The sequence below is a fragment of the Dryas octopetala genome, chromosome 1, assembly GCF_963921425.1.
Source record: "Dryas octopetala chromosome 1, drDryOcto1.1, whole genome shotgun sequence".
Classification (NCBI taxonomy): Eukaryota; Viridiplantae; Streptophyta; class Magnoliopsida; order Rosales; family Rosaceae; genus Dryas; species Dryas octopetala.
Genome location: NC_141366.1, coordinates 11,050,034 through 11,064,188, shown reverse-complemented (window position 1 = coordinate 11,064,188; position 14,155 = coordinate 11,050,034). Strand labels below are relative to the sequence as shown.

Below are 14,155 nucleotides of genomic sequence, written 5' to 3'. Positions count from 1 at the left end.
TCGGATATATGCATATGAGGAATAATTTGGTCTTTTCGAATAAAGATCAAAATTATAGGAGGCTCAATCAAACAAGTCATATTATGTAGTTTTCCATAATTCAATTATAGTGATTGTCCTTTGCCTGGTGAATCATTAAAAGCTTAGAAAGAATCCAAGAGTCACTTAAGGCAATGGTTGAACAATATATATTGTGTTTGTTGAGTACTGCCAACTATTTGTTTTTTGCTCCAAGACACAAGTTTAACAGAAGAAATTAAAGTTGGTAGCAAGTCACAATTCTCCCCATAAATCCAGCTATCAAATTACCGTTATCAGAATAACCAATCAATCATTTATCATTCATACGTAGTGTAAATAATATATAGTTTCAAGATTTTTTCAGAATATAGAATATGTCCAAGTTGGAAGAAGCGAGTTATATTTCTTAATCGCCCTAGGGTGGATGTCCATGCACCAGTACCCTATTACATATTTCATTTCTTTTTTCTTTTATTTTTCTGAGAGATTTTAAAGATGTCTTGTCCTTGACCCTAGAATTCTTTCTGACCAACAAAATGCATGGTATCACTGGGGTCTGGGGTGTAGGTCCAGGATCCTTTGGGCTTCTTCGATCACGAACATATTAATTAGCAGATTAGTGCCAATTAGTAGGGCCATGTGGCAAATGCATGTGCCACCACAGTGGATGCTCTCCTTTTTCTTTTCTGGTTAATTTATATTTCCTTTCATGGTTGGTTGCATTTATTTCTCATTTCATGTTCTTTGGTGAGTCAGACATGGCACACTGAGTGTCCATATGTAGGATCTGCTTGAGTTTGACATGAGTGTTTATGGGACCCTAATTAAACATAGAGGGCCAACAAATTATGAAAGGGAGGTGGGAAATAGAAAATATATTGAAATTAATGTTGGGCCCTGGAAAATATGCTCTCTTAGTAAGTAGTTCAACTGCACCAATGAACCATTATAAAATTATCTTTTGCACATAAGCTATTAGTTTTTCTTAACTTTAACGTACCAACCTTTAAGTACTTGGTTCTTTTTCAAAACGACCAGGTGCATGCATGTACAGCATGTATGGAAGAGAAGGAAATTTACGAAATACGATGGAAACATACTCTTGCTTTCTCTCTCCTTTTTTGGATAGTGGATACAATGTATCAGCCCATTGGTCCCATTCATATAGTTTTTTTTTGTTTTTTATTTTATTTTATTTTTTTTGTAATACCACATTCATATATAGTTAGGTATATATGTACTTAATTGTTTATTATACATAATATATAGAATGATAATTCCTAAGCTCCCTAGCTCATGTATGTTTCTTGGTTTAAGTCTTTTTTGCTCCTTCACATAATTGTCACATGCATGTTATTTCCATTGTTTATCATACTTGCAAACTCCTAATCATTAACTTAATTGGATCCCATAAATTTATTAACTCAATGAGAGAGAGAGAGAAGGAGAGTATGTAATCATCAAACTTCAAATCTAATAATTGTGCAGCCCATCAACTATAAATTAAGATGCTAGCTTATATTTTAAAACTTCGAAGAGAAGTGGAATAATAATCAGGTAATTAGGTAGTGTTAACCAACAATACATTATAGATGCAGTTGAGTGTATATGCATGCATGGGTTTGTGTTTGTGTGTGATTCCACCAAATTGGGTTGATGAGTTTGATTGATCAATATGTACTTAAAAATTTAATTAATAGCTAGGCGCCATTTATGCATTATTAATTATAGGAGAAGATGCCAAGTTAAAAATAACAGGATTTTTTTTTTTTTTTTGCTCATAAAAACAACAGGATATGATAAGTCCAAGAATTCGATCTATAGAACCTGCAGATACCACTGGCCACTTTACTTAAAATATTGGTTTATAGTTATTTCAGTTGCAAAAACTTAATCTACCGGCCTTAATTATCATGAATGCATGGCAGAGAGTTTCAATTTTAAAACAAGAAAATAATAAAATATATAATATTTAGAGATGATGATCAAAGTACATAAATATATATTATAAATATCTTTAAAGATAGTTGAAATAAAAGAAACCAATTTGTCATTGAATAAAGAAGTACTGCTACTGCTACTGCAGGCAAATAATTAAGTAATGTGGCTAGCTGGTATTATCTGAATATTATAAACTGCTGTTCATGTGAAAAAAAAAAAAAGTACACTAAAACACTAAATCAAGAGTAGAAATAGAAGGTAGCTAATAGCAGTTTCTTTTTTCAAATCACGAAATATATATCATCTTTTCAAAATAATTTAGGGTATAAATTACTTGGGGCATATCATGTTAGAAACCATCTTAATAAGCAAAGTCAGAGCCCATTGGACTCAAGAGGTCCGCATGCAGGGTTCAGCAGGCCCATTAATGGGTTTCATTCTTAGGTCCGATATTTATAAGCTCTTCATCAGAATCATCGTAAACTTTCATCACTCAAATTTTTAAAAATAATGATCAAAGGGATGGACAATCTCACATGTTCGTTTGGCCCAACTGATCGAATACTATTATGGTAAAATTATTGGTATAACCGATATACCGTCATATAGTGTAATTAATATAATATGTAACGATATTATTAGATGTCATGTCTATATTTGTATAATATAATATTAATAGAGTTTACTCATATTATAACACATAGACTGGTTATACTAGAAAAATTATTGGCTATAACCGATATATCGTCATGTGGTGTAACTAATCCAACGTGTAAGGGTATTATTAGACGTCAAGTTTATATTTGTAGGGTATAATATTAATAACATCCACTTATATTATAACACATAGGTAGGTTATGCCACGTAATATTAATATATTAGTTATACATAATAATTTTTTGTTATACCACGTGATAATATATCGGTTATACAAAATAATTTATCCTCCTTATAAACTATGGCTTCTCCACAATATTTGTCTTAATTTGTACTTAATTTGGTGCGGTCTAATTGAAATTCAGGGAACACAATTATCCGACTTATCTCATTAATGAAATGGTATTGGGACAAAAGAACATGTGGTTAGCGAAGCTGCCCATCCATTGATCTTCATAAGGCAATGAATACGTCTGACATCGATCTTGTTCAATGATTGAAAATTTAATTTTGCCAATGAATAACTATTGAAGTTGTCTATCCATGCATTAGCTATAAAAGACATATATATTTATATATAAATAGGTTAATTTCTTTGTCTTATTCATGAATAGGTTAATCTCTCTTGCTAATTAACTTGTTACTAGTTAAATAGTTAAAGGCTGCCTTTACACTCATCATTTGAGACCAATCACAAAATTAAAACTTTCACCCATCATTTTTTGATAAACTATTTCTTTTGTCAAGGGTAAAAGGTTTTGTCAATCAATTCTATTGACTTGACTGGCTGACTCCTTAATTTTGAGAAGAAAAGAAAAAATAATGATAGAATTACCAAATTTATTCATCAAATACAATATAATAGTAATGATGGTGTCATTATTGGATTAATTTGAAATTTGATAAATGTGACAAACGTACTCTAAAATTGTTTTCTTTTGAATTTAGAGATCTAATTTAATTGGTGAAAGTTAATCAGATTAAGAGCCAGTTTGGTATTGGTGTGTGAAAAAACAGCTGTGAGGTAAAACAGCTGTAAAGTAAAGCAGCTGAGTGTTTGGTAAAGTATGTTTTCAAAAGTGCTGTGAGTGCAAAAAACAGTATCAAAGTGTTTGATAAATGTTAATGTAAAAATGCTGTGACAGTGTATAATTACTAAAATAGACATGATGTTAAAAATGTCTTTACTTATTTGTTTGGTAAAAATAAAATGTATTTTACTTGTTTTTTAAATTGTTGGCTACAAATTTTTATTAGCATTAATTTTTCTAAGAACAACATTATTAAATAACTATGTCTATTATTTTTTTAGGTATATTATAATTTTAATCGTGCAAATAAAATATCATAATTAATTATCACAATATAAAATATAACTAACAATGAACATATTTTTTAATTTAAAATAAACAAATTAAAAATATAGAAATCAATGAGGATATTATGGGTAAAATAAAATATTCATTGTTACTGTGATTCACTGCAGCTTTCAAAAGCACCTAGAAACATGCTTTATGTTTTTGTTGTGGGGAGTTGAGAATTGTGGGGAAAAGCAGTTTTTAATTTTTTTACCAAACACTAAAACTGCTGTAGTTGATTGAGAATTGTCATCCACAGCAGCTTTTGGGTCTTCCACCGCAATCCCAAACGAGGCCTAAATATGATTAAATTAGATAAAATCATAAAACTAATTAATTATAGACGGATTTAATTGGATTTTGAATATCAATAACTAGCAAGTAAAGCAACCCATGATTTTATTGTAAAACGCCGACCCGTCATTGGCTCGAGCACGTCACATATGACAGACTTGACCAAACGAGCTTTCACAGATTAAGAAAACCCAGCTCACATACAGCCCACTCGCTCAAACGGAATGTCCATTTCACTGTCCAATACCACCCAACCACGTGTCAATTACCCAATTCAATTCATGCGTGTCGAGGTCTTGCTCTAACCAGGAGCAGGTGGACCGTTTCTCTAGTCCTCCCCTTGAGCGTTGGCGCGTAAGCTTCTGTATCTGCCTAGTCTCTGCTCTGTAGCCTCTGTGGGGCATGCCATTAAAGTGAATTGAACTTTCAAAACCAAACGAACAAAAGCAACAACGCGCATTAATGTTACCAACATTTCTAGTCAGTCTAATGTATACAATTGCATACACTGATATTATCATATATGTGTTTGGTGCACAATTTTAGGAGGTTTTGGTGGCATTGGAGATGGTGAAGGACAAGAATGTGAATAGCAGGAGATGGGTTGTAGTGGGTGCTGTGGTGGTGGTGTTTTTAGCCACAGCACTCACCTCTACAAGAACTGCTTTCAGACTCAACCTCTCTCAACTTTTTAAGGATCCCAAGTCCTGCCACTGTCCCCAGGTAAGTTTTATGTTGATCAAAGAAAAAACTGATCATGTTCTAATATGCATGTCTTTTAGTTGAGTTTGTGAATTGTGGTTTGTCTCATGATTATATTGTTACAAGTTAAGCATTGGTCCTCACTTGTTGCTTATTTTTGTATAAATTCATAATCAAGAAAGGAATTATTATGTAATGGGGGCATAAAGACCTTATTACTGTGACACTGTGTAGTCTATAATCATCTTTTCTGAGTGTAGGATTCCCAAAAGTACAGTGGCATTGTTGAGGATTGCTGTTGCGATTATGAGACAGTAGACAGTGTTAATGCAGAAGTGTTGCATCCTCTGTTACAAGAGATTGTGACGACTCCCTTTTTCCGATATTTTAAGGTCTGCTGCGTGAGCCTTCTTATTGTTTTTCCGCTAAAGATGTTTTCTTCTTGGGTATTGTTAATATTTTGCCAGCTGACCCTGCAGTTCGAACCCTGCTTAAGGTCTTTAAGAAATTAAACAGATCAAATAGCTTTCAAGCAAGATTAAGAATTTCAATCTTTGATTGTCCTACAGCCAAATTTTAAATATATATATATATATATATATATTTTTGGTTGTATAAAATATCATGACTTTCCTGAAGTGGTTTGATTAAGATGCACAATTGTCATTAGGGCCTCAGTAAACAGTAGTGGTAAATATGATCCACTCATATTCTTTGGCATTTCTCATATGAATTGGCTAGTCTGAATACTTGAGCCTGTACTTTTGTGCATGAAGGCTGGAAACTGCTGTACCAGGAATAGGCCAAAATCAAACTTGCTACAATTTCTGTGGCGTCCAACTTATCACTTAGTTTAACATATATGCTTAATTAACATTCTAGTGCTGGGATAATCATACAAATCTAGCTGTCACCGAGGAAAAATTTCAGAATTGATATATAATTTATGGAAATTTTCATTGACATTTTACTTACTTATATTACAGTAATTTAGTAAGCTTGTCATTACTTTTGTTTTTACCTAGTGGGGGCTTACGCACTTGGTTCATATGATAGGCCAAGCTGTGGTGTGACTGTCCCTTTTGGACTGAAGATGGTATGTGCCAATTGCGTGACTGCAGTGTTTGTGAATGCCCAGAAAATGAATTTCCAGAACCTTTTAAGAGGCCCTGGCACCATGGCCTTCCATCTGACAGTTTAGTGTGTCAAGAGGGAAAGCTGCAGGGGACTGTTGACCGCACACTAGACAGTAGATCCTTCAGAGGCTGGTTTGAGACAGATAACCCATGGACAAATGATGATGAGACTGACAACGGTAATTTACAATATATATTGGAGTCTGGTCTGCATTGTAATAACTGTAATTGAGTCTTGAAGATCTTGTCTGTTGGTAGCTGGAGTATATATTATGCATTGACGTTTTAGATCAGAAATCAGTCATATATGATTTAGTTGGGAAATGGAAAGCTACAACTTAAGAGATATCACCTACTTATGAAAACATTAATCTTACTTTCAAATTTACAAACCTGGAGTTTTCATCGCACGCACCCTAAACTTCGGTTCCTAAATATTTTTTAATAATGTTGTGCAGCGATTGACTGTTGACTTAGATCTGCAGGTGAGATGACATATGTGAACCTTCTACTAAACCCTGAGCGTTACACTGGCTATTCTGGTCCATCCGCTAGAAGGATATGGGATGCTGTTTATTCTGAAAATTGCCCCAAATGTGAGTTGAACCTTTTGTAAGATTCTTGTGGACAATTTGACTGCTTGTAGCATTTTATCTTTAAAATTTTCAATCTTGATTTCATATTGAGGTTATTTGTATAGCCAATTCAACACCTGCAAGAGCAGGTAATTAGACATCCAAAGGTGACATGATACTTTATGGAGGCCAGGTTGCATATCAATGAGTTATCTCTATACCTGCTTGAAGAACTTGAGTGTGTATCAATATGTTTTATCTAGTGATGCCTATTTTCAACTCAATGTTTTTTGCTTCTTGTTCTGCAGATTCATCTCAGGACATTTGCCAGGAGAAAAAAGTTTTATACAAATTAATATCTGGTCTTCACTCCTCAATTTCGATCCACATAGCTGCTGATTATCTTCTTGACAAAACTACCGATCTGGTTCTACTTCTGCCTTATATCATGTGACTATTTTTCTTTTCCCTGTCCATTTGATTTCATTTTAATGTCCAGTTGAGTGGTTAACAATAAAAGCAGTAAGTTTTCAGCTGTCTGCCAAATTTAAATTTGCTGGACAATGTTTTTATATCTGCCAAAAATCAGACAGTTGAAATTGATTAATTGAGATAATCTAGACTGGTGAACATATATATAGTGAATGACCTGGAATTCATAATTGGATGGGTCATGCATGTAATTTTTGACTTGTATGACCAAGGTAGAACCAGTAGATAAAAGAATTGCCCTGTTTTTAGTTCAGTTGAGCAACATTTAACCTTCCTGCATGCAAATTTCAGTGGGGTCAAAATATGGAGCTGATGTATGATCGCGTTTTAAGATATCCATATCGTGTCCACAATTTGTACTTCACATTTCTCTTTGTTCTTCGTGCTGTGACTAAAGTAAGTATTCCCCACATACCCTTTATTTGACAACACAAAATCAATTTTCTTAATGCTGACATTATACTGATTGTTGGTGGGTTTAATGTTTTGTAGGCTGCAGATTACTTGGAGCAGGCTGAGTATGACACTGGTAATCATGAGGAAGACCTGAAAACACAGTCTTTGATGAGACAGCTACTCTACAATCCTAAACTCCAAGCTGCATGTCCTCTACCATTTGATGAAGCAAAGCTCTGGCAAGGTCAAAGTGGACCCCAATTGAAGCAACTGATTCAAAAGAAATTCAGAAACATTAGGTTTGTCTCAGAGCATTTACTTCACTAATTACTGATTTATTTTGGATGAAGCATGACCCCCTTGATATGGAGAAAATTATTCATTTCATCTGCAAATTGCAGTGCATTAATGGATTGTGTGGGCTGTGAGAAGTGTCGGCTCTGGGGAAAGCTTCAGGTTCTTGGTCTTGGTACTGCATTAAAGATCCTCTTTTCTGTTGATGGTCAAAATCATCCAGATCAACCTGTAAGTTCTTGCAGCTCTCTTTAACAAATCTCCCAACATAACTTTTCTTACTGTTCTAAAAGCTGGATCGGATTGGTCATTTTGCGAGGTTAACCAAGAACACTAAATGGGTAGGTTTACCCCCAAACGGATTTATTCCATTAACTACCAAAACTGGTGACCCTGTTGATCCGCTTATTCTTCTTGGGAGGTTTTTCCAACTTTAAATATTTAACTTTTTGGGTTAAGGATCTATAACAAGCAGTTAATTTTTTTTTTTTTTTTTGAAGGGAAGAAGCAGTTAATTAGTGTAGGTGAACTTGAATGCATCTCTTTGTGTTTGTCTCTGTCTCTCATATGTTCTTTTGTGTGTGCAGTTGCAGCTGCAACGAAATGAAGTGATTGCTTTGCTAAATCTGCTAAATCGACTCTCTGAATCTGTCAAATTTGTTCGTCAAAATGGACCTTCAATCAAGAACATTGTGGAAGAAGGATGGGTTGTTGAACCTCCTATACAAACAATCAGCACATGGAAAAGAATATGGGAGTCAGTGATCAGGCTTAGGTATGTCAGTAGTTTATCCTGCAAGCAAGTTGGCCTTTTTGTTGCATGTATGTATAGTCTCAGGTAGCAGGAGGGTGCAGGTTTGAAAAATTATTTATGAATGATTTTTGCAGGTTACGTAGGTTACTACTGTAACAATTCATCCGCCAATCCCTTCATACCAATTTTGGGAGCAATGTATAAAGCATACCACACAAAGAGTCATTGACCAAGTAAAAGTCTACTAATGAATCAGAATTTTGGAAACAAGTTTTTGGAGCTATACAGATGTCAGGCTTCAACTATAATTGTAAGATATCCATATCTTATGGGATCCAGATATAGAAATTAATGCCCTGTCAATTTTCCATTCCTTTTTTTTTTATTTGGTTGGACTTCGTCTGTTCAACAGTGATATGATATTGTTGGGACTGGAAAACAAATATTTTAGTTTGCTTATTGAAATATGAATGTCATAAATTAATAGACTCGACCACTAAGTGCCAGTAAATAACGCTGTTCTGGAGCCAGTGGGTCTTTTCTGTTTCTTTTATTAGTAATATATTACACTTCAACATAGGGATAAGTGGATAACAGCTAAGAGCATGCACAATGCAAGTGCTAAATGCTAAATGCTATTGCAAAGACAGCAATTTTTGGTGAAAAATGAGCTACAATGGGAGAGGATTGTTAAATGCTATTTTAGCAATTGCTAAATTTTGGTGCTAAATTTAGTAACAAAATTTAGCATAGCATGCTCCAAAGCCAAGAAAAAAAGAGACCCACTTGTTGGAAAGTTCAAGAAAAGAGTGAGTGGAGTCAGCTGCTTGCTTCCCATTTGTTGTGTGCATGTGTGGGTCCTAGGCAGCTTTGGTTGGCTGGTTTTAGTTGCTTCCCACGTGAATTGGTTTCCACATGGCAGTCATTAGTTGACTGGTTTTTTAATCTCATATAGCTATAGTTTTTAGCCATCGGAGCAAAACACATAAATGCTATAGCTAAAGCTAAAGCTAAAAAATCCTGCTAAATTTAGCATTTAGCAATTACCAATGTACATGCTCTAAGAGAATGTATAAGAGCGAATCTATAGCTAGAGAACAACAGTGAAAGCGAATCTAGAAATAAGATCATCAATAGCCTGATCAGCTGTCTTGTAAAATTATCTTGCAAAGCAGTGTTGCAGCTAATTAACTTACCGTACTGAGACTAACATATACATGTGGAAGATAAACAAAAAGTACACTTAAAACTACAGAAATTCTTGCATAAGCACTTGGATCAAGAAGATTTAGTCCGAATCCGGATATTATACAGCGGTACATGACTCGCATCTTATACGAGAATGCTGCATAAAAACTTTCTGGTATAGGGTATACGGTGGGTGCCATGTAATGCCGTATAGGGACTATTTGGGTTCGGACGATCCGGGTGTTCATGAGATCAGGACTTTCAAAACATAATAAAGAGTGGACTTAACTAAATGCCGTTAGATTACACGGTTCCGGAGCTCGCGGATCTTTGTTCCCATACTGGCTGTTTGATATCCAGTCTTGAACATGGAGATGACAGCTATTATGAATACAGTGATCACGAAGATACAGACCAAAATGTCAACCACATCCACTCTGTGGTTGTTGCGGGGCGCCACTGCCATCAAGCCGGAACCAAATGCTAAGAACATTCCTAGAATGGACAACAGAATGGGAAGACTTGCAGGTGAGGGTAGACGGATTTGTAAGAGTCTTTCTAAGGTAGTTACCGTCATCAATCCACTAACAATTGCATAAATTGAGAGAACGAAGGAGATCAAGTCGCAATACACGAAGATTCGAAAAAACGTATTCTTGTATAAAACCGCCGTTCCATCCGTTTTAAATCCTCCAGGGATGGTGAAAGCCGCTGCAAATGTGACAGTTGCAATAAGTGTCGCTACTAGTAGTTTGGTATCTTGAATTTGCAAGGCTTGATCCAAAAAAGCTTGTGACCTTTCCTTCTTGTCTGTGCCACTGGCCGGTGCCATAGAACTATCCTTCTCCGGAAATTCTAATTTCGAGAAATCATGGTTGATTTGTTGTTGGAGAAATGGCACACCAACGGAGCGCTCCAGATGGTGCAAACCCATACGGTCACCTTTGATTTGCTATAACATAGAAAAGTTCATTAGTTACGGTCACTATTCCTGTACAATTATTTTCTAATTATAAAGGAATTGGGCCTAATTTGCGTACCCGTTCTTTAGAACTATCGTCGCCAAGAAAAATGTCAACGGCCTTTGAGAATTTCTTATTGATAGCAGTCGTGTTCACTCTTTCGTCGCATGTTAAAACCCTAAGAATTTCACAATTTTGATAAATGGCAGCAAGATGCAGAGGAGTGTTTCCATCTTCATCTGCTTCATTTATAAGTCCCGCAAGCTTAGGTGTCTTCAATATGTACTGGACCACATTTTTTCGTTCACCTAAAACTGCCGCATGAAGAATCGTTTGGCCCTTGTCATTGAGCAAATCACAAGTATCCGGCCGACATCGGATAATCTCTTTGATTACTTTGGTGCGACCTGCATAAGCCGCGACATGTAGAGCTGACATTCCAGACAAACCCGGAACGTAAGAAGCAGAACTATCGCATTCCATCAACACTTGAGTTGCTTCAAGGTTCCCTCTCAATGCTGCGTAGTGTAAGGGAGTCCACCCGAGCGCATCACCCATTTTGATGGTCTCAGGATATTTGGACACCATACTCTTCACAATGTCTAGCATGCATGTTGATATAGTAAAATTAGAACTGATCGAGAGGTAGTGAAAATCGCTTCAATAACAATTTAAATTTGAACACCAAACAAACGCAAGACTCATTTAGTTACCTTGGGCGACTTTGTTACTGTGAGTTACCACCGCATGCAATGCTGTGACACCGTTGGTCCCTTGAAAAGAAGGAGATATTGGGCACTCGTTTAAAATAGAATGAGCTATGAGAAGAAATCCTTGGCGAATAGCTAGGAACAAGGGGGACTCGTTGGCACTATTTGTCAAACGACACAATTCAGGATCCGCTTCCATTAACAGACTCACAACTCCACCGTGACCGTATCGGGCAGCAACATGCAATGCCGTGTCCGTTTCCAAATTAGTCATTCGGAGTAACTTTTTATCATCAACTGCTCCGCTTTCCTGATCACCTCCTCCAATATGCAGTGTTTTCTTCGCCTCTTCGACCAGAAACTTTACTACTTCATCACAGCCTACTCTCGCAGCAATATGCAGGGGAGTGTTGCCCTTCTTGTTGGTGGCCCAAAACAGCGAAGATTGATCATGATCAAGTGGAAGTTGTTCAAACAACTTTATTTGCTTAAACTCAGCAGCAATGTGAAGGATATTATTGTCTTTAGGGGTTTTCTGATTGAGAACATCACCGTCGTTGATTCTAAAGAAACCAACATCACCAGATGATGCCGCCTCATACAGGGAAGGATCCATGGCTGTCAAGTTTTGAACCAAGTCTAGCTAGCTCTCTAACTCAACTTTATCAAGGTACCAATATGCACTGGATAGAGATGTGTGTTCAACATGTATGCTTAATTATATAAACGAGGCCATCGATAAATCTGACCAGATTAATTTATTGAAAATTACCTGTCAAGAAAACAATATTCTAACATGAAGTTTTTAATTTCTAACTTATATACTTAAAGGGAATTACACAAATTGCCCTTCAAGTATAGGGTATTTGACACTTCACCCAGGAAATTTCAAAGTCAATACAAAACTCCCTCGTTGCTTACATATTTGAAAACTTTGCCTCCCTATTTAAATGACGTGTAATTTGGTCACCCGAGAAGCACCACGCTTATTGGTCAATTTGTTTTGTTCATATCGATCGTATTTTACGCTTCCACTTTCCCTCGATGACAAAATATCATATTTTGAAAGTTTACATTATATATATTTTAAGCCATCACATGGGTCTTGTCACGTGGATTGAGCCAATTCCCCAGTAATTTTACCATTGAAGTCAAAGTCTTAGAAGTGCAAAGTATAGGGTGTGTTTTGTATAATTCACCTTTTTTTATTTAATTTTTATAATTAGTCAATGACAGCCATTATTAATCTTTGCTACATGAGTTTGAAAAGAATCAAGATGAAAAGGTGTTTACATGTTTTTTTTTTTTCTTGAGTCAGTGTTTAAATGGTACTTAAAGACTTGTGTTTACTTGGACTTTCCGGTACACTATATATATACAAATGCTATTTAATTAGAGTACTTATGTTTATAATCCAGAGTAATTAACTAAAAAACAGCATCCAATGATCTGGAGTTAACTTAAAATATGGTCCGTACTGGTTTATTTTTTATAGGCTAAAAAGTAGTTATTGAAATGATAGTGGGAGCTAGGAGGATAGTGGGTCTTCACTCGAGAACATAGTGGAAGCTAGGAGGATTAGATTATTGAACCTCCTATGCAAAGTTCCAAACAATCAGTAGAAGGCAATTAGGCAAAGAATATGGGATTCAGTGATTGATCAGGCATAATTAAGTATGCCACTAGTTAATTTATCCTGTTTGCAAGTTGTTGCCTTGTCGTTATAATGTACATATATATAGTTAATTTATCATGTTTGCCTTTGTCTTCTTCATCTAGGTGAGTTACTGCTACATGCAAAGCTGTGACACCGTTAAAACCATTATAAGAAGGAGATGTTGGACACGCGCCCAAAATAGAAAGAGCTATGAGCCGAAAGCCTTGGCGAGTAGCAATGAACAAGGGCGACTCGTGGGCGCTATTAGTAAAACAACACAGTCCAGGATCGGCTGCCATTAACAGAGTCACTACTCCACTGCGACCATACCGAGCAGCCACATGCAATGCTGTATCCTGATTCAAATTAGTCATTCGGAGTAGATTTCTCTTAGCTTCTCCATGATCAGATGGTCCTCTTTCCTCATCTACTCCCTTAACGTGTCGCCACGTTGTCTTCGTCTTGGCGTGGTTGATGAGAAACTTTACTACTTCATCACAGCCTACTCTCCCAGCAACATGGAGTGGAGTGTCGCCCTTCTCGTTGGTGGCCCAAAATAGCTTGGATTGATTAATATCAAGCGATTGGACCTCTTTGAAGATATCTGTGTGCTTGAATTCAGCGGCAACATGAAGAATATTGTTGCCTTTCGGTGTTTTTTGATGGAGAAGATCAATTGATACATCGCCATCTCTTATTCTTCTCAAGAAACCAACATCACCCATTTCTGCTGCCTTATACACAGAAGGATCCATAATTGGCAAGCTTTGAACTGATCCCTCTCTCAACTTATTTAAGGTTGTTGAGAAATTTTGCAATGCACTGAGTAGAGGATTGTGTGAATCGTGTGTACTTATAGGAGGCGATCAATCATTGTAACAACAGGAAAAAATGTAAGTAGGAAAGTTCATAGTGAAATTTCGTAGTCCAAAAACTAATATTTCTCTTACAGCTATGTATGCTTATATTTATCACACTTATAATAATAGAATTTCCTGTATTCATACAAGAAAGTCTT

The 14,155-nt window shown here is 36.0% G+C and overlaps 2 protein-coding genes across 2 annotated transcripts; one reads left to right on the top strand and one right to left on the bottom strand.

Moving 5' to 3' along the window:
• Positions 1-4,757: 4,757 nt before the first annotated feature.
• LOC147297772 (endoplasmic reticulum oxidoreductin-1-like) lies at positions 4,758-9,101 on the top strand. The gene is made up of 10 exons (XM_086251821.1): positions 4,758-4,994; positions 5,234-5,365; positions 6,030-6,288; positions 6,595-6,705; positions 6,993-7,111; positions 7,468-7,572; positions 7,669-7,871; positions 7,974-8,097; positions 8,454-8,641; positions 8,755-9,101. Exons 1-10 carry the CDS (start codon positions 4,839-4,841, stop codon positions 8,774-8,776), a joined length of 1,419 nt encoding a protein of 472 aa, XP_086107947.1. The 5' UTR covers positions 4,758-4,838; the 3' UTR covers positions 8,777-9,101.
• Positions 9,102-10,106: 1,005 nt separating this feature from the next.
• On the bottom strand, positions 10,107-13,936 carry LOC147297771 (protein ACCELERATED CELL DEATH 6-like). The gene is made up of 4 exons (XM_086239065.1): positions 13,241-13,936; positions 11,484-12,119; positions 10,849-11,372; positions 10,107-10,760 (listed from the first exon to the last, which is right to left on the bottom strand). Exons 1-4 carry the CDS (start codon positions 13,890-13,892, stop codon positions 10,107-10,109), a joined length of 2,466 nt encoding a protein of 821 aa, XP_086095191.1. The 5' UTR covers positions 13,893-13,936.
• Between the last annotated feature and the right edge of the window lie 219 nt (positions 13,937-14,155).